General features: G+C 39.4%; 1 protein-coding gene across 1 annotated transcript in view; it reads right to left on the reverse strand.

Moving 5' to 3' along the window:
* Nucleotides 1-27026, reverse strand: part of LOC128663753 (A.superbus venom factor 1) — a 489422-nt gene that overhangs the window by 64649 nt on the left and 397747 nt on the right. The window contains exons 28-35 of the mRNA XM_053718238.1: nucleotides 26676-26826; nucleotides 25382-25545; nucleotides 25121-25279; nucleotides 23065-23124; nucleotides 19437-19524; nucleotides 19302-19353; nucleotides 19101-19188; nucleotides 18861-18950 (exon numbers count right to left, since the gene is read on the reverse strand). Coding sequence (XP_053574213.1) covers nucleotides 18861-18950; nucleotides 19101-19188; nucleotides 19302-19353; nucleotides 19437-19524; nucleotides 23065-23124; nucleotides 25121-25279; nucleotides 25382-25545; nucleotides 26676-26826 — 852 coding nt within the window. The remainder of the gene's footprint in view (nucleotides 1-18860; nucleotides 18951-19100; nucleotides 19189-19301; nucleotides 19354-19436; nucleotides 19525-23064; nucleotides 23125-25120; nucleotides 25280-25381; nucleotides 25546-26675; nucleotides 26827-27026) is intronic.

Genomic DNA, 27026 nt, shown 5'->3' on the forward strand with positions numbered 1-27026 from the left:
CAGCCTGTCTAGGTGGGTCACTTCCCGCTCCCCTCTCCCTTCCTTCGGGTCGTATCCCCTCTTCCTCAAGGTGAGGGTCTGGTTCTAAGCCTTTAGAGTTGCTGCTTTCCACTTGCTCATCCCCTGGTGTGCATACCACTAGACATAATACTGTCCTTAACTTTCCTCCCTGGAGCTCTTACGCCGCTACATCAGTTGCTTTCTCTATTTTGCCCTGTTGGGCACTTTGTGAGGAGTGTATTTCCTCTCTGATGTGGTAGGTGGAAGAGCTTGCATGGCTGGGGCGGTTGACCTTGTTTAGCAATATAAGCATAGCGGAGCCAGCTCACCTTTTGTCTAATGTCCTAATTAATGTTATATCCTGCACTTTTATGACTTAACTGATTACTCCACAGATTACAGGAGACCCTCATCCGATTATTTTGAAAGTATATATTGAAGTTTCTCGCTTTAAGGTTACTGTCTGTTCACATTCACAATGCAGCATAATGCCAGGAGACAGTCTAAGTCTCAGTCCAAGGCCAAAAAGACAGTTCTGGAACATTTTTCTCTTCAAACTTCCAGAGCACCATCTCAGTCGGCCTCTAGCCATGCTGATCAAGACTCTCATGATGAGGACTCGCAATCTAGTGTCAACTCCTGTGTTTCCTCTTCCAAATACATCACAGAGACAACTATGCAGAAACTGCTGACCGCCCAAACCCAATCAATTACCCAAGAGATCCATCGTAGCTCGGCTAAGCTCCGGAAAGACATTTCTGAGATTGGGGAACGGGTTGATGACTTGGAATGCAAACAGGATGACCTGGCTACTGACCACATTAATCTCCTGACATATTCTGAATCTTTGGCAGACCAGATCACGCAATTGGAGTATAAACTGGCCGACTTGGAAGACAGGTTGTGCCGCAGCAACATTCGCTTCCGCGGCATTCCAGAAGATATCCTACCTGCTGAACTAAATCATTACCTCTCAGAGCTATTTAGAGAACTCTTGGGAACATTCACTATGACTCCTAACACTCTGGAGCGCTGCCACAGAGCGCTGAGACCTAGAGCGCTCGCTTCAGACAAGCCCAGGGACGTAGTTTCATGTTTCCACAGCTATAGCCTGAAGGACCAGAGTTTGCAGGCAGCCTTCCGTAAGCCTCCCTTGTCTGAAAAGTTTAAGAATGTCCAGTTGCTGCAGGACTTATCTCAACATACTCTCCAGCAGAGGAGATTGCTCTCCCCAATAACAGGGGTTCTGAGGCGGGAAAACATAAAATACAGATGGGGCTTCCCAACCAAAATACTCATTACAAAAGACAATCACTCCCATACTGTGGCTAACCTCAATCAAGGCTTTACACTTCTTGAATCTTGGGGCATGCACCCACCCGTGAACATTCCTCAACTGTCTATTTCCCAATCTAGGCTCAGAGCTTCAGCCCCTGAGTGGCAAGTCAAAGAGCAGAGGTCTAAATTGCAGAAACACATGCCCACCCCTCAGGAGGGGATCCCCTGAATACCGATACTTTTGGACTCTGTGATTCATGGATCTGGACTCTCAGTTATAAGATGAGTATAAACCACATTTTCTTTATGTCATTATTGTTGCTCTTGGCTCTAGTTATCCAGCTCTAGTTCTTCAGCTGAAGGGTAATTAGGGTTAAGTTTTTTGTTAAATTATTTGTCAGTTAAGTTCTGTTTATTGTTCTATTCAAATGTTTATTGCTGTTATTTACATTTTCAGGTCAAACCGCCCCGGTCTCTCTGCTAGACCTTGGTAATCTCCCCCCCCCCACTTAGCCCTAATGTTGGGTTCACCTTGGTCGACTAATTCCACCACAACAATTTATCATTTGTTTAACAAAAACTATATTCCTTACTCTAAGTACTCAATCTTTCTTTCCTTTTTTCTCCCTTCTTTCCTCTTCAAGCTCTGGTCTTCAGGATGCTTCCCACAATACTTAAATGCCTAACAGGGATACCTTAAAGTTTCTTACACACAATGTGAGAGGGTTGAATTCGCCTGGCAAGCGTAGTGTCTTCCTCAGATCACTCAAGCATTCAAATCCAGATGTTGTCTTCCTTCAGGAGACACACTGGAAAGTTGGTAACATTCCCACACTCTTTTCCAAACACTACACAACTGTAGTCCTTGCCCCCTTTACCGCAAAGGCTAGAGGTGTCTCCATCCTCATTCACAAGCGTCTGGCTTGTGAAATCACTTTCCAAGAAATTGACCCCCAAGCTAGATACATTATTCTCGGTTGCAGACTCAACCAATGCATGTACACTCTAGTATCGGTTTACCTCCCGAATTCAGGTCAGTGCAAATGCTTACGTACAATTCTTAAGACAATTGATAAATATAAACAAGGTAGAGTTATTTTGGGCGGAGACTTCAACCTTATCTGGGACCCCCTTTTGGATAAAAAACTAATAAACCGAATCCTAATGACCATAGATTAGATTCCTTCTCACTTAAATTTAGATCCCTTATGCTTGCATTTGGTTACTTTGACACCTGGCGCGCTTTTCATACCATGGATAGAAACTATACGCATTTCTCTTCCCCTCACCTAACATACACCAGACTTAGATCAAGTTAAGGACATTCATATCCTTCCATGCGCATGGTCTGACCATGATCAAGTGTTACTCACAGTTTACAATTCCCTTACCTCCTCATATCCACCAACATGGTCTATGCCACACACTATTCTATCTGATATTCCCTTTTGACAGGAACTAGAAAAAGACCTAAGAGAACTAATTGCTTTAAATGACACTCAAACAGTCGCTGACGATACCCTATGGGGGGCCATTAAGGCCTCAGTTAGAGGCTTGTTTATAAGAAAACAGGCCATCCTTAGGAGAGCCCGTGGGTTGCCCCTTTCACAAGCCTTTAGCAAGCTCAATGAACTAGAGAAACTCAACCAACTCTCCCCCTCTCCAGCACAGTCTACCGATATAAAAGAACTAAAAGCTCATATCTGTACCTTGGAATTAAAACGGACACAACAGCAGCTGTTAAAACTCAGACAGCTATTTTACCACAAAGGGAATAAGGCAGACACTATGCTGGCAAATAAGCTCAGGCATAGAGAGAGTGCCTCCCGAATACAAATTTTGAAACATAATGGCCAGTCCTCCACGCTACCTAAACAAATAGGTTCTATGTTCGCCTCTTACTACGAGGAGCTTTATAACATCCAGAATTCAGAATCCCCTACCGCTACCCCACGACTTAATATTCAGCAGACCCTCAAAAACCTTCACCTTCCTACCTTGACAGATGAACAACAGGACTCCCTTAAAGCACCTATATTCATACTCGAAGTTAAACGGGTAGTCGACTCCCTCAAACCACTTAAGGCCCCCGGCCCATACGGATTTTCTGCATTATTCTATAAAACTTATAAAAAGGATCTTATCCCCATTTTTCCAATATTCTGGCTCTCAGGGCTCCTTTAAAAGGGAGTTCCTCGAAGCTACAATTATCACTATACCTAAGGCAGGGAAGGACTCTTCCTTGTGCCCCAGCTATCGACCCATATCTCTTATCAACACCGATATCAAAATATATTCTAGGATTTTAGCGAATCGTATGGCGACTCTGTTACCTAGTTTAATTAATACGGACCAAGTGGGGTTTATTCATAATCGGGAAGGCCCTGATAATACTAGACGCCTACTTAATATTGTGATGGAAGCTACTAGACTAGGTAAGCCCTTTTCAGTTATCTCCCTTGATGCTGAAAAGGCTTTCGATCGAGTTCGCTGGGAATACCTGTGGGAGGTACTGGATGTCTTCAAATTTCCGCTAGAGTCTGTGTCCTTTATTAGAGCTTTGTACTCGTACCCGTCGGCTAGGGTCAGAGGCTTGGGATTCTGCTCTGGCTCCTTCCCTTTGACTAACGGAACGCGTCAGGGTGCCCATTGTCTCCCTTACTTTTTGCCCTCGCCATAGAATCCCTCTCTGAGCTTACGCGTCAAGACCCCTCTATCTCAGGGAATACTCTTCACGGCACCACCCATAAAATTGCTCTTTTTGCCGATGACATAACTATATTTACATCGTCTCCCCAAACTACTATCCCAGCCCTTTTATCTTTGCTCCAACGCTTTGGAGAGATGTCTTTTTATAGGCTCAACACCTCAAAGACTGAGGTATACGCTAAGGGCTTCCCAGTAGACTATACTCAGGCATTAATACAAACATATGGGCTTAATTATAAGCCTAACAATATTAAACACTTAGGAATCTTTATTTCACCAGCTAAAGCTCAGTTGATACGAGACAATTACTTCCCCCTGCTGGCTGAACTGAGATCCTTATCTTCTAAATGGGATTATAAGTCAATTTCTTGGTTGGGCAGAATTACAGCCTTAAAGATGTAATTTCTTCCCAAATTGACCTACCTTTTTCTATGCCTGCCCATAAGACTCACACGATGTTTGCTGTTACAGTTTCAAAGTGGTTTTTCGAGGTATATTTGGCAAGGCAAACCAGCCAGAGTTGCCCACAAGCTACTTCAATATCCGAAATCCTTTGGAGGAGTTGCTTCTCCCTCTGTTACCCACTACTACAAAGTGGCCATGCTTTCCCATATCTCACAATGGGGAAACAGATTGGGTGTGAGCAGATGGGGCGCCCTGGAGCAGGCATCCCTTCCCACCCAGGTTCATTTGCACGATCTAATTTGGATTCCCCCACATTGCCGACGCACGCTTAATGTTGAAAACTTTATAATAAATGAATGCCTGAGTTCCTGGGATAAATTGAGACATTACCCTAAGGTTTCCCCCCACCCCTCGCCTATTCACTCACTCACTGGCCTGTTGTTGGGCCTCCCTGACTCTTACCCCAACTCGTGGTCCAATTTGGGCCTCTCCTCGGTCTCTGACCTAATTTCACCCCACTCCCCAGATACTTATCAGCCCTTGTCCCAGCTAACCGGCACATCGATCGCTCCTCTCAAGCTACAATTTGAATACACTCGGATAAAAAGTATTCTCAGATCCTGGGGATTCACCCAGTCCCTTTCCCGCCCTTTGACCATTTGGGAGACACTGTGGAAAAGAAGGGGAAGGTTTGTAGACCCTTGACCCACTTCTACTGGCTTGTGGAGGGGGCAACCACAGATGATAAGGCACTACACATTAAAAAATGGGAGGATATATTACATGTGCATTACCCCCAGTCCCTTTGGTCTAGGGCCTTTGATCTCACTACAAAAGCCATACACTGCAAGACCCTTTATGAATCATATTACAAATTGCTCTCTCACTGGTATTTTACCCCAATGAGACTTTGTAAACTTAAACTGATTCCTACGCCCCAGTGCTGGAGACTCTGTGGGAAACCAGGGGATTCTCTCCACATCTGGTGGGCCTGCCCTAAGCTTAAGCACTTGTGGCACAGGGTATACACTCTTTTAACCAGGTTAAATATACATGTCCCAAAACCCCCAGAAACTGCTTTATTACATGTAGGCCTACACTCCCTTCCTAAGTTCCAGAGTTATATGTGTGTGTACCTTTTCTCGGCCACTAGACTGGCGATCACTAGAGCATGGAAAACCCAGAACCCCCCGAGTTGGTCCTCTGTTGTAGACATCATGGCCTACATTAACTTTATGGAAAGAAATGTGTTTTACACCATGAATAAAATAGACCTTTTTGAATTAACTTGGGAAGACTGGGTTAAAGTGTTTAGGCCCCATTGGCTCCCTAGGGCAGATATGCAGATGGTTCCTTCGGATTATTCCTGCTAGCGTAATGTCTCTGCAAGAGCCTCTCTTCTCTCTTTCTTCCCTCTTTCTCCCTCTTCTTCTCTTCTCTTCCTTTTCTTTCTCCCTCTCTTTTCTATTCTTTCTTCCTTTCCCTTTCATAATGTATCAGTTATCACTCCTTACTGTTAGCTCACCCGTATTTGTTACGGTACCATTCGACACTGGGAAAAAGTTAACTGCGACAAATCCAGTTTTTTCTCTCTCTTGTTTTCCTTGTTGTATTACTGATCTTTATATAGTTTGTTTTACATTTCCCACTGTGTTTGGGAACTTACTTGTATTGTCAATTTTATTGCCAATAAAGCTTTAAAAATTAAAAAAATTAAAATAAATATTTAATGTCCATTTAAAAAAAATAAAAAAATAAAAGTGTGATTATAAAAAGACTGTGCAAAATGTGATAATGGAAGTAAATTGAAAAGTGTCTTAAAACTGCATGCTCTTTCACACACACCCATACATACCTCACTCATACATACACACACTCATTCACTCATACATAAACACTCACTCATTCACTCATACATAAACACACACTCATTCACTCATATATAAACACACACTCATTCACTCATACATAAACACACACTTATTCACTCATATATATATATATATATATATATATATATATATATATATATATATATATATATATGGCGGTGTTGGCAACTTACTCTCCCCCTCCTGCTCTTATCAGTACCTATCTCCATTTCCATCTCTCTCCTTTTCTTCACTGCATTCTCCTGTTCTCCCCTCTCTCTCTCAGAGTGGCAGTTATCTATCGCCCCCCTGGACCAACCTCCCAATTCTTTGACAACTTTGCTGCTTTGCTTCCTCACTTTCTCTCTACAAATACACCTACCCTAATTCTGGGGGACTTCAACATCCCTATTGACAACCCATCTGCCCCTGCTGCCTCTAAACTTCTCTTACTCACTAACTCCTTCGGCCTCTCACAATCCACCCTATTCCCTACCTACCATGATGGACACTCGATTGATCTGGTATTCTCCTATCTCTGCTCTCTCTCTGATGTTGCCTGTCACCCATTTCCCATCTCAGGCCACCATCTGCTCACCTTTAATCCTAATATAGATGCTAAACCTACTTCCCCCTCTCGCCCCCGCACCAGTAGAAATCTGCACACAGTAGACCCTCCCCAACTCTCCAATCTTATTCATATATGCCTCCCTCACACTTCCACGATATCCTGCCCTGACCTTGCTCTAACCCACTATAACAATACTCTCTCCACTGCACTTGACACTCTCGCTCCGCCCCAATTTGCAAAGCCCCATGTCGTCAGCTCCTGCCCTGGCACTCCTAACAAACACGCCACCTACAAAAATGCTCCCGCACTGCTGAACGTGCCTGGAGAAAATCCCGCTCTGAACCTGATGTCATGAACTATAAGTTCATTCTTTACTCTTACACCTCTGCCCTTCACTTAGCTAAGCAAACCTACTTCTCTTCTTTTATATCCACTCACTCTTCATATCCTAAAAGACTTTTCTCCATTTTAAACTCTCTCCTCAACCCACCTGCACCACCCCCCTCATCTGCATTCAGTGCTCAAGACCTTGCTGACTATTTTTTCAATAAAACACTTGCCATCCGAAGAAACATCCCAACACAAACCTGCAATCTTCCAACTTCACTCCCAGTCACCCTCTCTGCCACTCTCTGCACCCTCCTCCCAACCACTGAGAGTGAAGTGGCTTCCCTTTTATCTTCCTCACACCTCACTACCTGCCCACTTGACCCTATTCCTTCACATCTAATTCCCCCTCTGTCTCCCACCCTCACTCTGGCTCTTACTCACATATTCAACCTATGCCTTTCTACCAGCTCATTCCCTGCCTCCTTCAAACATGCAAAGGTCACCCCCATCCTCAAAAAACCCTCCCTTGACCGTAACTCCCCTGCAAACTACCACCCAATATCACTGCTCCCGCTAGCTTCAAAATTTCTTGAAAAACTAGTTTTCGATCACCTAACCCAATTCCTGTCCTCCAACTCATTGCTCGACCCCCTGCAATCTGGCTTATGTCCCCAACTGAGACTGCCCTCACCAAGGTTACTAACAATCTCCTTTCTGCTAAAAACAAAGGCTACTACTCTATACTCATCTTACTTGACCTCTCTGCTGCCTTTGACACTGTTGACCATCCCCTTCTCCTATGAACTCTCAGCTCTCTTGGGCTCTGTGACACTGCCCGCTCCTGGATTCACTATTATCTCTCTAACAGATTCTTCTCTGTCTCTTTTGCTGGTGACTCCTCCTCTCTATTGCCTCTGTATGTTGGAGTACCTCAAGTCTCTGTCCTGGGTCCTCTACTCTTCTCTATTTACACTTCTTCACTGGGTAAACTTATCAACAGCTATGGTTTCAGCTATCACCTCTATGCTGATGATACCCAGATCTACCTTTCCACCCCTGCACTCTCTCCTTCTGTCAATTCTCACATCAGCGACTGCTTATCTGGCATTTCCTCCTGGATGCACCTCTCTGTGAGTCCCTTCACTGGCTCCCCATTCACAACGTAGTTAAATTCAAAATTCTCACTCTGACCTACAAAGCCCTCACCAATGCTGCCCCACCCTACCTGTCCTCACTCATCAACAAATATACTCCTGCCCGCCCCCTAAGATCCAACACTGACCTGCTTCTTGCGTCCTCTACCATCACCTCCTTTCATGCTAGACTACAGGACTTCTCTCGTGCGGCACCAACCCTCTGGAATGCACTTCCTCAAGCTGTCAGACTTGCCCCTAACCTCTCCTCCTTTAAACGTTCCCTAAAGACCTTTCTGTTCAGGGAAGCTTATCACACGACTTATTAACAAACTAACTTCACTTAACTAACAGTTGCCCTCTATCTCCTCACTAATATCATTCTCACTTTTGCAGTCCCCACCTCGTGTTTTCCATCGTCCTACCCATCTAGATTGTAAGTTCCCACGGGAATAGGGCCCTCGATTCCCCCTGTATTTGTCTATAAAATGTTGTCTTTTATCGTATTGTTTCTCCATTGTACTGTTATCCTTGTACCCATGGGCAGCGCTGCGGAATCTGTTGGCACCTTATAAATAAAGAATAATAATAATAATAATAATAATAATAATATAAACACACACTCATTCACTCATATATAAACACACACAGTAATTCACTCATATATAAACACACGTATTCAGTCATATATAAACACACACTCATTCACTCATATATAAACACACTCATTCACTCTATATATAAACACACACATGCATACACAATCACAACACAGACACACATAAACATACACACACACACAATACATACACGCTCACTCACAACACACACATACTAACGCATACACAACACACATTAACACAAACACACATATACATGCACACCCAGACATACACACTCACTCACAACTAGCACATGATCACTCATACACACACACATATAAATACACTCAGCCAGGGTGTTCCATGACACTAATACAAATAATTTTATCTTCATTCATTTTTTTTATGAACAACATTGTGTTTTAATAAAACTAATCATTACAATGAGATCTTTTCTAAGTGAGTTAAAACAATGAAAGACTTTGCAGAAATGATTTACACAATTAACACTCAAATGTATATAATATATTATTTTAAGGAATGTCATGAATTTCACAACCTCAGATGATTTCTATTAGTGACAACAGATCATGATGCAAGTAGCACCTTTTGAGAAGACACATTTAAGGTCTTGTTTTTGAAAAAAAAAAACATGTACCATGGATCTAGAATTCCAACAAACAACACAGAATGCCAAAGAAGAAAATCTTGTCATAAACGTGACTGCTAAGACAAATCACGTTTTCAAAAATAAAAGTACTGTAACTTAACATTACAGAAATGTGAGTATTAACTAAATACAGCCATTTTAAAAACGTTTGCCAAGTGGGTTTCCTAGATAATGCTGTCTTGATTGTTGCTTTCTCGAGTTTTTAGGATCTTGTTTGCTGCGCGAGTTTAACCACTTAATAAAATGAAATATGTAAATAACAGGCTCTCCCACAACCAATCAGCTATTTATTAGTGATAAAACATTACAGTGCCACAAAAACAACATAAAGAGACCCATTTATCAAGCTCCATATGGAGCTTGTGGGCTCGTGTTTCAGACTCGCCAAAAACACCAGTTATTAAGCAGCGGTCTAAAGACCGCTGGTCCATAACCCTGTCCGCCTGCTCTGATGAGGCGGACAGGAATCGTCGCAATTCAACCCGATCGAATACGATTGGTTTGATTGACACCTCCCTGCTACGAGTCAGTAGGAGGCGGCGTTGCACCAGCACCTCTGCTGAATACGGAGAGCGTATTGCTCTCCGCATTCAGCAAGGACCTGATCCGCACTGTCGGATCAGGTTCGCAAGACCTTTCATAAATAGTAGCAATGAAAAAAGAAAAAAAAGAAAAAAGCGGTTCCAAAAAAGTATGCTAAATTAAAAAGCGTATACTTTATTAGTTTACTAGTTACCTAGTTTTATCTTTGTATTCTATGCTGTTTTAATTTATGAAATAAAGTATACGCTTTTTATTTTAGCATACTTTTTTGGGACCGCTTTTTTGTCTTTTTTCATTGCTACTATTGAGGGTTGTGAGGAGCCCCGGCTCTTTGGTCCCAGTATGCAAGTTTGAGCATAATCGTTATATTCACCTGCATAGCCCGGATCGGATATCCAGGAGAGAACGGAGCTGTAACGGAGACCGGAGACACCTACGTCACTTCCGGAAGTAAGTCCTGCACCCGCTATTGGCAATGCCGGGGAATAGAAAGAGGTTGATGATCGAGTTTGCATCGTGGTCGCCATCTCTGCTGAACCGAAGTAAGCCGCCCCAGAAGAGAGATACAGTGATTTGCTGCCGAAATCAGGTAACACTGTGAGGGTTTTTTTAGCGGTGTAGCAGGTGAAGAGAGGAGTTTGTGCTTGGAACACACCGATGTCTCTATCCGCCAATAACTGAAGTGCTATGCGTTACTCCATCTAACTGCAAATGTGACTTTACTTATTATTTTTATCTTTTATAAATAGGCCTCACTATGTGTGATTGTACTGACATTGAAAAGTACTCATCAGGAGCCGTTAACCACAAAATAATGATAATTCAATATATTGTGATCAACCCCAATATTAGGGGAAACGTGCAAATCGTTTGGTAGAACGAATAGTCATGTGGACATTCATTTTGGACATTGGAATGTCCATAAGAACGAAAACCCAATAAAATTCAATAATTAAATGTTATTTCCGGTTTTCAAATGTTACTTTAATTTTTGAATGTTCATAATTATATCTAAAATCCACATTTGTAATTTTGAATGTAACATTCGATTTAACAAATACTATTTAGAAGTTCAATAGTTTATGTAGTAGGAAATTTTGTAAATTGATACATAATAGGCACAAATATATCAATTCAAATTTTTCTCATTAGAATATTACCTAATTCAATTCAAATAATTAAAATAGAATATTATATTTAAAGATTTGCATTAGATATACTATTACATTAAATGAATGTTAGAATGTTGTCCGAAAAATCTAAATTCAAAACGAATTAATAAATGTGTTAAAATTTGTTAAATTTTTCGAATGTTGCAAAACATTCGCCTATCCATACCCAATATCAGCCAAACTCAGAATTTTTATCTGCTGAAAACAAGCACAAGATTTTGATCAGCCACTTAAATGATCAAAAACAGATCTGCAGTTAATGTTGGATAAAATAGTTGTCAGCTCTAAGACATTCAATTGCATATATTACATTATTGATTCTATTTTTCCAACATAGAAACACCCACATGGACAGTGTAATAGATACACGATAAAAGTCGTGGTGCAGGAAACTCTATGTTGGATTTTGAATCTCCGATTGGTACCTAGATGGGTATAAAAATTTGGTGGTTAATAAGCCATTTCAAGTAGTGCAACCAGCGCATCTATAACTGCCAGGTTTCACTTGTTGTAGCCAGGTGGCTGTCTTTTAGCTGTGTACCGGATCCACCTTTACTAGAATGTCCCTGATCGATCAGAATCTTCTGAAGGTCTTCTGTTGATAGCATATATTATAGAATGTGACATCCTAGCACATTGTTTAGTGTTGAGTTCCTCTTAGGTTAAGATGTTTTTTATCAAATTGCCAACTACTTTAGCCTGTGATCTTGATCATATATGCTAAGTTATATTTGCTAGTTTATATACAATTATATATTCAATAATAAATTGTACTTAGGACTACTGCTAGGCACTATTGTCGTTTTAGTTTATAGTTGTAGTAAGCCCTGAAATAGATAGGATATTGGATGTTGCTTGTAATGATCCTGCCTCTTAGTTAGCCATATGTTTATGCTAGTACAGCTGATGTGTAACTTTGCATGATATCCAATAAGCAGAAGATTCACTGTTGAGACATGTAGTATTGCCCGGTTTCTCTTTCTATTGTATTTTAGACACGCCACTTCCAGTAGCCATGGCAACAGGACTGGCCTGCGCAGTGGTGCGGCCAGGACACCGGGTTGCTTCCAGTTTCGTGACAGAGGTGTTTGGTAAAGGGTATAAAGGAGTAAGGTATGTTCACTTCTATTTTATATGGTCTGAAAATGGGGATAATATCTCTGTAACGTCACTTTTATGATTCAATAAGTTGAGTATTTTTCTTTGAAAACCCGGCGACTGCTTTTCATTTCTCTGTGCTCTATATATATATATATATATATATATATATATATATAGGTATACAGATAGGAAATTAGGCGCAGAGATAGAATACTCAGAGGTCTAAGGCTGAAACCCAAATATATAAAAGATACAGCTAATCTCAAACAATTACAACAAATTAATTAATTGATTGATTGGCTATTGAAGTATGTTACAAAAACAGTTGGTGTATAGAAGACTTAAATTTCTAAAACACATTCGGCTAGATTTAGAGTTCTTCGTTAGCCTTAAAAAGCAGCGTTAAGGGGTCCTAACGCTGCTTTTTAACGCCCGCTGGTATTTAGAGTTAGGCAGGTACAGGTGTACCGCTCAATTTTTTTCCGCGACTCGAGGCTACCGCAAATCCCCTTATGTCAATTGCATATCCTATCTTTTTAATGGGATTTGCCTAACGCTGGTATTACGCGTCTTGGAGACAGTGAGCGGTACAGCCTCTACTTTCTAGACTCCTACCGCATAAAAAAGTCAGTAGTTAAGAGTTTTATGGGCTAACGCCGGAACCTAAAGCTCTTAACTACAGTGCTACAAAGTACACTAACACCCATAAACTACCTATGAACCCCTAAACCGAGGCCCCCCACATCGCAAACCCTATAATAAAATGATTTAACCCCTAATCTGCCGACCGGACACCGCCGCCACCTACATTATAGCTATGAAACCCTAATCTGCTGTCCCTAACATCGCCGACACCTATATTATATTTATTAACCCCTAATCTGTCCCCCCCAACGTCGCCACCACCTACCTACACTTATTAACCCCTAATCTGTTGACCGGACCTCGCTGCCACTATAATAAATGTATTAACCCCTAAACCGCCGCACTCCCGCCTCGCAAACACTATAATAAATTTTATTAACCCCTAATCTGCCCTCCCTAACATTGCCGCCACCTACCTACAATTATTAACCCCTAATCTGCCGCCCCCAATGTCGCCGCTACTATAATAAAGTTATTAACCCCTAAACCTAAGTCTAACCCTGATTGGATCAGCCAATAGAATTGACCTCGCATTCTATTGGCTGATCCAATCAGCCAATCAGATTGAACTTCAATCCGATTGGCTGATTAAATCAACCAATCAGATTTTTCCTACCTTAATTCCGATTGGCTTATAGAATCCTATCAGCCAATCGGAATTTGAGGGACGCCATCTTGGATGACATCATTTAAAGGAACCTTCATTCGTCGTTAGTCCATCGGAAGAAGAGGATGGCTCCGCGTCGGCTGGATAGAAGATGGCTCCGCTCCGCTCCGGAAGGATGAAGATAGAAGATGCCGCCTGGATGAAGATGTCTGCCGGTCCGGATGTCCTCTTCTGCCCGGATAGGATGAAGACTTCTGCCGGTCCGGATGTCCTCTTCTGTCCCATCGGTGGCCAGCTGGCTGAAGACGGCTCAAGGTAGGGTGATCTTCAATGGGGTAGTGTTAGTTTTTTTTAAGGGGGGATCGGGTGGGTTTTAGAGTAGGGGTGTGTGGGTTGTAATGTTGGGAGGATTGTATTTTTTTTACAGGTAAAAGAGCTGATTACTTTGGGGCAATGCCCCACAAAAAGCCCTTTTAAGGGCTGGTAAAAGAGCTGATTACTTTGTAATTTAGTTTAGGGTAGGGAATTTTATTATTTTGGGGGGCTTTTTTATTTTATTAGGGGCTTAGATTAGGTGTAATTAGATTAAAATTCTTGTAATATTTTTTTATTTTTTGTAATTTAGTGTTTTTTTGTATTATAGTTTAGTTTATTTAATTGTATTTTAGTTTAGATAATTGTAGGTAATTAATTTAATTAATTAATTGATAGTGTAGTGTTAGGTGTATTTGTAACTTAGGTTAGGATTTATTTTACAGGTAATTTTGTAATTATTTTAACTAGGGTTAGACTTTAGGGGTTAATAACTTTATTATAGTAGCGGCGATGTTGGGGGCGGGAGATTAGGGGTTACTAATTGTAGGTAGGTGGCGGCGATGTTAGGGAGGGCAGATTAGGGGTTAATAAAATTTATTATAGTGTTTGCGAGGCGAGAGTGCGGCAGATTAGGGGTTAATAAGTGTAGGTAGGTGGCGGCGACGTTGGGGGAGGAAGATTAGGGGTTAATAAATATAATATAGGTGTCGGCGATGTTAGGGACAGCAGATTAGGGGTTCATAGCTATAATGTAGGTTGCGGCGGTGTCCGGAGCGGCAGATTAGGGGTTAATAGTATAATGCAGGTGTCAGCGATAGCGGGGACGGCAGATTAGGGGTTAATAAGTGTAAGGTTAGGGGTGTTTAGACTCGGGGTTCATGTTAGGGTGTTAGGTGTAGACTTAGAAAGTGTTTCCCCATAGGAAGCAATGGGGCTGAGTTAGGAGCTGAACGCTGCTTTTTTGCAGGTGTTAGTTTTTTTTCAGCCAGCTCAGCCCCATTGTTTCCTATGGGGATATTGTGCACAAGCACGTTTTTCCAGTTTACCGCTACCGTAAGCAACGCTGGTATTGAGAGTTGAAGTGGAGCTAAATTTGGCTCAACGCTCACTTTTCTGAGGCTAACGCAGCCATTCAGAAAATTCGTAATACCAGCGTTGTCTTAAGGGTGCGCTGGAAAAAAAAGGCTCGTTAGCACCGCAGGTCTTTACCGACAAAACTCCAAATCTAGGCGACTGATATGCAATATAGTAATTAGCACTCAAATAGTTAAATGCATATAAAATTAAAAGTAAAAATTTAATGGAGCAGAACAAGAATAAAATACAATAAAATAGTCCTCTCATTAAAAGCTCTGATACATTAATTCAAAATGCATGGATGAATTAATACAGAGTGCCAGCATGAGTAATAATTCATAGGGAAAATGAGATAAAAAACGATATGTTTTAACTCTTGTTGAAGAAAAAATGAGCTGAAATATTAGTCCCAAAGATTCCCAAGTGCTGAAAAACGTATTTCTAATTAAAGAACCAGTTGGCATGCTCAAGATAGTAGAATAACGTGGAATTCCTACTTACTAGAAATTGCCCCAATCATATGAGGTAAGTGCTGCATGTATAATCAATCAGTGAGTTCCCCAGCTGGTCTGTGATCCACCTCCAAAGCTGCCTGGTGCTGATCCACTCCCCTCTGATTCAGATAGGGCGTGCAATTTTAAACAATTTTCCATTTTAAATTTATCATTACATTTGCTTTTTTCTCTTAGTGTTCTTAGTTGAAAGCTAAACCTAGATAGGCTCATATGCTAATTTCTAAGGCCTTGAAGGCCGCCTCTTATCTGAATGCATTTGACAGTTTTTAGATTTAATGTAATAGATTTAATGTTCCATGTGAATCATATTAGTAAATCATATATGTAATGTACATTAAAGAGACATAAAAGTGTAAAAAGAAAATGTTACAGCATTTTAGTATTGTATATAACTATGTGTTTAACCCTTGCAAATGGTTTAAAACATCGTTAAAGTCAGCTCAACAGAAGCAATGCACTAATGGGATCTAGCTGAGCACATCTGGTGAGCCAATGACAGGAGACATATTTGTCTAGCTTACTAGCTACCAATCACCAGCTAGCCCCAGAAGTGCATTGCAACTTATTTATACATTTTAACAAAAGGATACCCGTAAATAATTACATTTCATAGTAGAAGTAAATTGAAAGATATGTTAAATGTGAGTACTCTGTCTGAATCATGAAGGTTTCATTTTGATGTGTATGTCCCTTTAAGAGAATTCCATCTATAAAATGACAGATCTCACACAAAAGGAAAGTTTATGTGATCCCATCATAGGCGCTTTCCCCTGATTTCCTTTACTTGGGAGGATGAAAGAAGCTGACTGCTCTTACCTGCCTTGCAGGGCAGTTTTGTAGCCCTTGACTAAATAAATGTTGTCAAATAATGCAAAAGGATTTACTTTAGCAGAACAAAAGGAATGAGAGAAAAAACACATAAGATAGATAGAGGACAATAGTGTGGGAAACTTTTCCAAATTATTGAAAAAAGACCCAACCCAAGGAAACCCTGGGGATTCCTCCAGAAATAGAAGGCTGCAATTGGCACTTAATAAACTGTTCATTTTCAACTGCTTGGAGCTTAAAGGGACATGAAACCCAATTTTTTTTCTTTCATGATTTAGAAAGAGAATGCAATTTTAAACATCTTTCTAATTTACTTCTATTATCTGATTTGTTTTATTCTCTTGATATTCTTTGCTGAAAAGCATATCTAGATATGCTCAGTAGCTGCTGATTGGTTGCTGCACATAGAAGCCTCGTGTGATTGGCTCACCCATGTGAATAGCTTTTTCTTCAACTAAGGATATCTAAAAAATGAAGCAAAATAAATAATAGAAGTTAATTGTAATGTTGTTTAAATTTGTATTCTCTATCTGAATCATGAAAGAAAGATTTTGGGTTTAGTGGCCCTTTAATTTAAACCTTGATGTATAAATTAAACAGAACCAATTGATTTAAAGGATGAGTCAGCCTTGAAGGGAAAAGTAAAGCAAGGTTTGAGTAGCATGTGATCGCACTGACCTCAGCGAGTGTCCTACTACTTAGCTCTAGCCAGACCAGTGGTTGTTTCCCAAATCCCACCCACCGTGACCAGACCTGCACCCCAGCAGAGGAGATTGTTGTGAATGTGTGGCAAAGGCACGTGACATGGTGGCACGTGTTGTATCTATCCAAACCCCATAGTCGGCCAAGGAGGAGTAAAACTGTGCCAGCCCAGAGTGACTGCACTAGAAAGAAGAAAAAAAAGGCCCTCTCTGCTCATCTGGCAGCCCACGGTCCACCTGCTGAGTCCTCATGGCTGCTGGGCCTCTCCCTCCAAGTACTCTCCTGATGACAGGTCTGGTGACAGCCTCTGTGACTGTGAGTGTCACGTGGACATGGCACGCGGCATTAGTGTAGTGCAGCCGCGTGCCGGATGTTGTCACTCAGTTGTGGACTCGGTGCCAGCCCAGGTGCCGCAGCTGCTCAGTGATCGCCGGATCTGATCTCAGACTCTGAGTGTGTGAGCGTGCGTGCGGCCAGTGGCGGCCGATATATAGGGAATGATTGATTGACATTGGGCTCCTGGCTAAGGCAGCGGCGCCGGCTTGCTTTGAAAATCAAAAAAACAATAATTAAAAAAACTTTTTTTTCTCAAAAAAAATTGTTCAATGCGGTCACAGTGGACGGGGTCAAACTACCGCGGGGCCTACCGGATATTTGCCCTGAATGGCCAACGCTCAGTCCGGACCTGTAGAACATATTCTGCTATGTGCAGAACATAGAAATGTTAAATATGTACAGTAAATACATAGTTAAAACCTTTATTAAAAATGAAATATTGCAAAAATATGTTTTTTTTCATGTTTTCATCTACTTAACTACAAAGGGTTCTAATGCACTTATATATATATATATATTTATATGTCTATATATGTGTACATATGTATTTATATGTCTTTAAATACATAAATACACTGATGTATACACATATAAACATATATATATATATATATATATATATATATATATATATATATATATATACATCTTTAGACATGTATCTTTGTATCTCAATGTTAAAGCCCTTTAACTGCCTTTTTTTTCCAAAACCATATTGTGTGCAATTTTTTTTGAATAATTTTTATTAGATGGTGTTATTATGAGTGTAAGTGTACTTTATAATGTATTTTTTATGTGTTTTGTGCAACTTTTATGTTTCGCGAAACAGTTAACCAGAGCTCTAAAGTAGTAATCATGCTAGCGTAAATCGTTATTGCACTCAGGCGATCATGTGTGCTTTCAATTGACAGATATACTAAAAATCATCATTGACTTTTGCTGTCCTGCATATGCTTACAGTTGAATATTCCCTTCATCTCCCTTGAACTTATATCACTCTCCAGAGCCAATGGATTGCTGGAATTTCTACTATACCTGCACCAACTAAGTAATCAAAAATCCCAGCCAAGTAGCAACTGTATGCATGGATAGAAGGAAAAGAAAATTCAAAATGACTTCAAAACTCAAAAATGGGAGTAGTACAGAAAAATTTAAGTTATTAGCGTTGCCGAGTGACGCTGGCCAGCTGCTGTTTATGGGCGCCCCATTTTATTCTATTAGTTAAATAATATATGATTAGTGGTAAGAATATTTTTCAGATTTTAGTAAATTTGCAAATAAAGGAACTTAAAGCACTTTCGTTTTACGGTAAGCTTTAGAAATAATTAAAAAAAAGCAAGGGAGATGGAGCTAGGTAATATGAAGCATTTACATACAGATGTGTAGAGATTATTTAAATAGCATTTAAAGATAAGAAGAGGGAAGATGTGAATGACAAAGATATTAATACCTGGTCTACATAGATAATAAGGGTTCCCATTTCTGCAGATTTTGTGTTGAATTCGAATTTGGAGATGTAGCTGTCCACTCCTCTTGTTAACTATGAGTAATAATAGCAAACAAATTGAGTATATGGTACCCTAGACAAACATCACATCTAAAGTATTTAATTTCTCAGGAGGTGCAGAATTCTAATTTTAAACATAGTTTCACTGCCTACACTGGTCAAATTTGTATGCTCCACACTAACCTTATTAAGTTCCTCAACATCAGGAAAGAATCCATTCATCATAGTTATATCGATGATACACATGGTTGCATCAACATTTTTTAGATGTCTGGGGAAAATTATAGAAGGAAAGTTACACAACAGTAGATTCAGAATTGGCAATATGAATTGGAGTTAGCACAAGAGCCAGATTTAGGATTCATATGGAACAGAATCACTTACCTTAAACAGACAGTTATAGATACTGTTGACTTAGCACCTTCTGGTCCTCTATCTGTGAAAAGAAAAATTGCACAGTTCAGAGAAACCTGTGGAGTAAAGTAAAAAGTACACAGATAAACTAGCACACATACTCACAATTTGGTTCATCTTTTACTGCCACAGATAGATCAAAGTTATTGCACTGCTCTTTCTCTGTCAGATGGACATAATACACAGATGTAACCTGTAGCGTAAGATACATCATTAGCAACATATCTTGAAATGCTGTTGCTGTGCATATGCAGCATTTTATTTTTGTTTATGACCACATAAAACATACAGCCTACTAATTTAGATATACATGACTAGATTACAAGTGGAGCAGTAATTACCACTCCCGCTCAAGTGCAAACTCTGCTCAACTTCTGCTCTTTGCGCACGTTAGGTTAGTGCGTGTATTACAAGTTGAAAGTAAATATTTTTCGCTTGTGCGCTATCCCGACGCTCAAAGATCAGAAGTTAAAATATTGTGACAGAATTAACGTACTTTCCCATATTTCCATATACTTCAATGGAAAGAGAAATGTTTTTTTAAAAAAACACTCACACGCTAACCCGAATTGCCAATAAACCCGTTTATTTTAATAACCCCTGAACTGCTGCATTTCCCACCGCAAACTACCCCTCTACAATATTAACTCCTAACCCACTGCAACATAACCCCTAAACTGCCACAATCTCCACGGCAAAGTAACCCACTACACTCTTAACCCCTAAACTGCAACACCATCCACCGCAAATTAACCCACTACCCTAAACAATCACAACCCCCACCCCAAAGTAACACAGTAACATCTAAACCAACTAACCTCCATAACCTAACTCTACCTAAATTACCTGCAAAAATACTAACCTTCGCAATGTAGGGGGTGACGGTTTAGGGGTAAATAGAAAGTTTAGTGCAACTGTTTCCTGGCCTTTTAGATTGCGTAAAAAGTTACAGCATTAAATGTGATTGCCTTCGGGTGATTGCATTTACTTTCAACTTTTAATACAAGCGGAGATTGCCACTTAATGCTACCGATAAAAATTATGAGTAGCATAAATTACCGTGCATTCATGCAAGCAAATTTGCGGTCATTTAAAGCTACTTGTAATATGGATTTGAGTTTAAAGAATTTCGCAATCTCACAATCAAGTTTTTGCTCCTGGAGCTAACACTGGATCTCCACTCGTAACCTGGCCTAATACCTTTAAAAACTCACTTAGCACAAAACCTTTAAATGCAATTGTAACCCAATAACTTCATCTAAATCTTGGTGGGATAATTTAAAAGTGGTATTCCAGACCATCATAAAATACTTTACCAGCAACTTTTTTGGATTTTTTTAAGCCAATTGCCTTTACCTCTTTAAAAACCATTTGAATTGGTTTGCACAACTTTATTTCATAGTAAGCAATTATTTTTGTCTTCATAAAATAGGTGAAAAATAAACTACATCTTCAGTACTGAATTAATTTGTCATTATAGGGCCATTATATTTAAAAAATGACATGCTGTAATCCGCTAGAGCATGCAATTTTCCAACTATCGACCCTGGGGTTAAATGCACAGTAGAAGTTCTCCTCGGGACCTGCAGAACTCTGCTGTTCCTGAGCAGAATCCGCAGCTAATCTTATCAGCAATAGTTGCACATCTGAGTCATGCGACTAAAGCTGCTGATTGGATCAGCGTCTGGTTCTGTTTGGGATCAACAGTGCACTGTGGATCCCAAATGAAAATTCTACCTGTGTTTAATCCCTTTGTGGAGGCAAAATAAACAGTAGAGCAGGGTCAATAGTCAGATAATTACATGCAAACGGATTGAGCATGCAATTTTTAGACTATAATGGCGCTTTAAATGTTGCTTATGGTGAACCCCCCTTGAAAAGCCTGTAATATTTCTGGTTCTTATAGTTTTTCTTTTGGTTTTCCAAATCTCTCTGTTACTTTGTTTACTCATTCAAACTGGGGCTTATTTAATGGATAGAAATCAACTGGCCTGTCATACAATGCTTTCTTATGGTAACAATGAGGGATCCAAATGGAAGACAATGACTCCCAAACTGGGTGTCGGGAAACGTTACTGTGTCATGGCGGCAGTATGTCTGTATAGTGAAAAGGGACAAATACAGTAAGACAGTTTAACACATTTGACATATGCATAAGGATTTTACCAAAACTATTGTTTTTCATCTTGTGCCTGCAGCTGTCTTCAAAGCCATTCTCTTATTTTAATCCCTTACACTTATCAGTTATTGAAGCTCTGCATCTTCACACTTGGAGCCGTCATCTTGGAGCTTATATTTGTTATGTAACTTTTAAACTGTGCAAAAAAACTGTAAAAATATAACACTTCCACTCTCTATTATGTGAGCTAAACAGAAGTGAAATGTACAACTCTCAAAAATCAGATCTGTGAAAGTGAACTGCTTCTATCACAGGATGCAATTGAACACGAGCTACAAGATCCCTAATCAATAAGGATGATCTTCCTGGAGTCATTCTGAAGTAATTAATTACCCCAGACTAGTCATCAGAAGCCATTCTGAAGTATGCCCAAAGGCCAAAATAGTTAAATAAGATGATTCTAGAGTAATTCGCTGGCTGATCATGCTTGTCAATTAATCAGTAATGTAATCTTCTAATCATTCTGAAGTCATCACCCAGATTTTTTTTTACCTTAGCTGATGACTTAACAAGCCTGATGATCCCTGATTATGTGAAATCAACTTCTAAAGTAGATTGATAGTCATCAAATGACTCCAGGGTGGTCTCTAAACTAATCCTGTTTTTTTGGGATGACGGCACCCAGTATAAATTGCAGAGCTTTACCAACTGGATTCTGTAATCAGTTAAAATAATAGAACAGCTTTAAAGAGAGTTGCAGGTACAGGAAGGAAAACAATACTATAGTGAGTAATAACCATGCTACTGTAGTTGTTTAATGTCCCTTAAAGCATATTCTGTAAATATGCCTGCTGGTTTGTATTTATTGTCAACGTTTATCAGCTCCAAAACAAGCAGATGGCCAAACACATATGTGACATGGCCACCTGCTTTTCCAAATCATGTATATGGCAGCAATAGCATGTGTACATGGGGGATATCCCCAGGCATGTGTTTACCTGCTGGATACAATGTGGACTTGCAATATAGCAGCCCATTTTGTCTGTAGCACCTGTTCCAGAAACTGTCAAGGAATGTGTCCTCCACACAATTCCACACCTACAGTAGATCATGTGTAAAAAAAACCTCCAGCTCTTTGCTGAATAAATCCATTAATAAGTATAATAAATCAGAAGGGCTGCATACAAGTGAAGCATCATATCAGAAAAGTTGTCCCAATGCCAAGTTTAAACAGGGTATCAATCTCACACAATTTAATTAAAGTGAAAAGTTTAAGAAATTCCTTTGTGCACCCTGTCAGGTAACTTCTATTGCTTTGTATTTACACCATAGATTATTAAGTGGGGATTGTGTTAAACTCCTGTTAAGCAGTGCATTAAATGGTTAATCTCCAGAAGTTTTTAATCTACACACATTTACCCATTCCCATGGGTCAACCACTCTGAGGCAGTGAACTTCCAGGGCAAACAGAGAGGCAATAACCTACAGCCTTATAGTAATGCTTGTGAACAGTCTTTTGTGTAAACATGTATATCTATAAATATTTATTATGTTTTAAATGTGTTTATGTTAGGAATAAATTATAGTAACATTTCAGGTTAGGATTAAACTCACAGTTAAAATGGCTTGTCCTTTTCCTGTTGCCTTTACCACAAAAGGTTTATTTGCGTCAATCTGTAGAGCGATTGTAGTTAAAACATTTTTAAACTGTAGAAAGTGTCATCCTGCTATCATACAAAACCTATAGCCAGCTCCTTTGTAGTCACACAGCAGATTCATCCTTTCCATCACATTAATCACACACACAAAGTTCCACCACTATTCCCAGTCTCTCCTGTGAACTATTTTAAGCCTCCCAGTAACATACAAACATTTATATCCCTCTAAACAAACATTTCATTTACTTTTTCATTCATTTGCACAAATGCAAAACATATTCATGCTTTTTCACTGTGCTTATGTCATACGTGCTCACCACCGTAGTGCATCAGAAATGTATCTGCTTAAAAAGAAGTTATTCATTATTTCATACATAATTTGATGTCAGGGTAGACAAGATTTAAATATTAAGGGCTAGATTACAAGTGGTGCGGTATATTGCGAAAACACCGCTAGAGATAAGCTTTTTTTGCTAGTGGGTTGAGCTTGTATTACAAGTTAAAACCAAAATTAAAAAAAAAATATAACCTGAATAGCGTAAAAATCTGAACATCCAATATCACGTATTCCTCCACAGAAGTCAATGCAGAAAAAAAGTGGAAAATAAAACTAAAACCCGACTATCGCGCAAACATGATCACATTTTCACAATTGTGCTAACCCGCAATAAAAATATGAATATTTCATATTCCAATGTTCTTAACATAAAGGAATATGTTCTATGTATTCATAAATTAATATATCTACATATATCTGATTTTTTTTGCAAAAATATGTATATTTTTGTTGTGTATATAATTATATATAGGTATAGCTATATACAGATATATATATATATATATATATATATATATATATATACATATCTATTTATAAATACATAGAACATATCCTGAATGTTTAGAACATTGGAATGCCAAATATTTACAGTAAATACATAGTTAAACATATCTATACATGTTTAGCAATGTATCTGTATGTATCTCTATGTTAAAATACATACATTAAAATTTAGCGGCTTTTTTTTCTAACACCTGAGACCTCCTATCTTTGAGCCCTTATAACTTTTTTTTTCAATATTATTTTTCAATATTTTTTATTAGATGGTGTTATTATGAGTGTAACTGTACTTTGTAATGTATTTTTGATGTGTTTTGTGACACTTTTTTAGTTTTGGAAAACAATTAACCACAGTTCTGAGATCCCGGTAAGGATTGAAGTGTAAATCGTGATTGTGTTAGCGCAATCGTAATTTCACTCAACTTGTAATATCAGGGCAATTTAAACTGCTTGTAAAAACACAATATCGCTTGCGCAAAAACGTTTGCGCCTAACTTGTAATCTAGCCCTAAATATAAGATAAACAGATGTTGACTGCTTAAAGGGACAGTAAACCTTAAAAATAATGTTATATAATTCTGCACATAGTGCAGAATTATATAACATTATTTAGGTGCTATAGCCATAAAAGCATTTTTTCCTTTTATATTTTGCTAAAATACGGCGCTTTTACAGACCCGCTCTCTGCTCTCTGCTGAGCGGGTCTGTAATATTCAGTCAGCGCATCGGGCCAGCTGTATAGTCACAGCCTGGCCCGACCGCGCCATAAGACTAAGTGCAGCTCGCTCCTGTGACAGGAGCGAACTGCACTTAGTCTTATGGCGCGGTCGGGCCAGGCTGTGACTATACAGCTGGCCCAATGCGCTGACTGAATATTACAGACCCGCTCAGCAGAGAGCAGAGAGCGGGTCTGTAAAAGCGCCGTATTTTAGCAAAATATAAAAGGAAAAAATGCTTTTATGGCTATAGCACCTAAATAATGTTATATAATTCTGCACTATGTGCATAATTATATAACATTATTTTTAAGGTTTACTATCCCTTTAAGTCCAGCTTTTCCTAAACGCAAATCTTATAAAAAAACCCCCCCAAATTTTTACGTAAGTAAACCGCCCTACTCTATTCTCACACTAGCAGACATTTCCTCATCTCTCACAAACACAAGCTTTACCTCAGTGTAACGTGCCACCATAAAATTTGCAAGATTGATGCGGAATAATAATGGAACAGGTCTATCAGCAAGGTGAACGGAGACATCCATGTCCATCTCCTTAGCACTTGAGATATCAATTTGATACTGAGACAATGCTTGGAACATCATCATGGTAGCCTACAAAAATGCCCTGTGTCAGTCATTAAAGTGAAAACATGAAGATAGGCAACAACAAAAATACTTAATAATGCTATTGATTTCTAAGTGATTGTGACTCACTTGTGTGGATCCCACAATGGCTCCATAATATTGTGACTCAGTGAGCCAACCCACAATAGGGCCTGTTAACGCATATTCCTTCATCTGCAGCAGGGCAAGGAGGGCGTAAGATGTAGCTTCCAGGGAAATAAACCAAGAGCCCTGCTCATGCCATTTAGCCTTATCTGAGTACATGAGTAAGAAAAGTAACAAGAAAATAAATTAGTTACAGAAGATAAGTGTCAATCAACAAGGAATAAAAATCAAGAGATGGAGGACAAAATCATGCATGTCTCTAGGTAAGTTAGTACAACTGGTATAAGTAGAATGTGCATGTCATCTGGACTAAATATAGGAGGAGGTATGATGCCTGCACTGATATGACTTAATTATTTGGGTTACTCCTGGCTATTTTCTTTACACTACAGTAAAATATGAAGTACCAGAGTGGCCACACAATATTTATTGTGTATAAATCATGCGCACAATTTAGTAATTAACACATTTTGATTACAGACAGGTAAAACCAGGAAGACTTCTACAAGTGAATTAGCTACTGGGGTGAAAACTGCAAAACAAATCCATCCCAAGTCTATGTCAAACACAGATACTTTTCTAAAAAAAAAACAACCATTTTAGATAGGGGCATGAATAAAAAGAGAGAAGCGCTCAACCTGGGAACGAACAATAGCATAATAGTTTGTTCTATGGCTAGTTACCACCCAAGAAGCAGCCTCTTTTTGCTCAACATGTGCCTTTCACATAGAAGAACTTCCCTGTAGCATATCTGTGGCAGGATTTAGTAAATTATGGGCATGAAATAGTAAATCATATACATGATTTATAAATGTGTGGCCACTCTGGGTCGTTATAGTAATGCATCTGACTTTCAGCAGTCATCAGCTCAATCATTTTCTAGGTATATGAATTTATTTAAAAGGATTAAAAACAATGTTTGTGTATATAAACACTTAATTGCAGAGTTTAATTGTGGTCAGTCAGCCACGTTTTATCTCTAATTTTTGTATAAGAGTAGATATGTTTTAGCATTTTTCATGTTATTAACACAGCTATTTTCACAGGGTATGACTGCAGAAGTAATGAGTCCTTGGTGGTCCTACAAATTGTCAGTATAGATGTATAATATAATTGTATTTGTATGTTTAAACTTTGCAGAATATTAACTGTAGCTGTCTATATAGAATATTTGTGTGTAATATATATGAGTAATGACCAGGGAAGAGTGGTTCTGTATATATATTTTTGGACATTAATGTGATTGTTTTGTGTGTGACATCATGCAGGATCTCAGTACCTTTAGAGGCAGACATCAGTATATTAGTGTCCTTCAGTTTCCCAGCCATGGCAAGTGCATATGAAGTGACTGCAATCGAGTAGGGTTTGCGGAGCAATGGGTACTGGCCCAAGAGGAAGCTTGATGCCTTGTCAATGCTGGTCATGAGGTTCTAGAATTTAAAATATGGATTAACTAACCAATATTTTGAAGATGTAAAGCAGCAACACTTTTCAGGGATAGATTATCAGGACATTTTCACCTAGATTACAAGTTGTGTGCTAAACCAGGTGCGTAAAGAACGCAAAAAACTTATTTCCATAATGCTGCCATTACAAGTTACTAAAAAACCTCCTTGTGCTGTGCGTTATG

The sequence above is a fragment of the Bombina bombina genome, chromosome 6 (genome assembly GCF_027579735.1).
Source record: "Bombina bombina isolate aBomBom1 chromosome 6, aBomBom1.pri, whole genome shotgun sequence".
Taxonomy (NCBI): domain Eukaryota; kingdom Metazoa; phylum Chordata; class Amphibia; order Anura; family Bombinatoridae; genus Bombina; species Bombina bombina.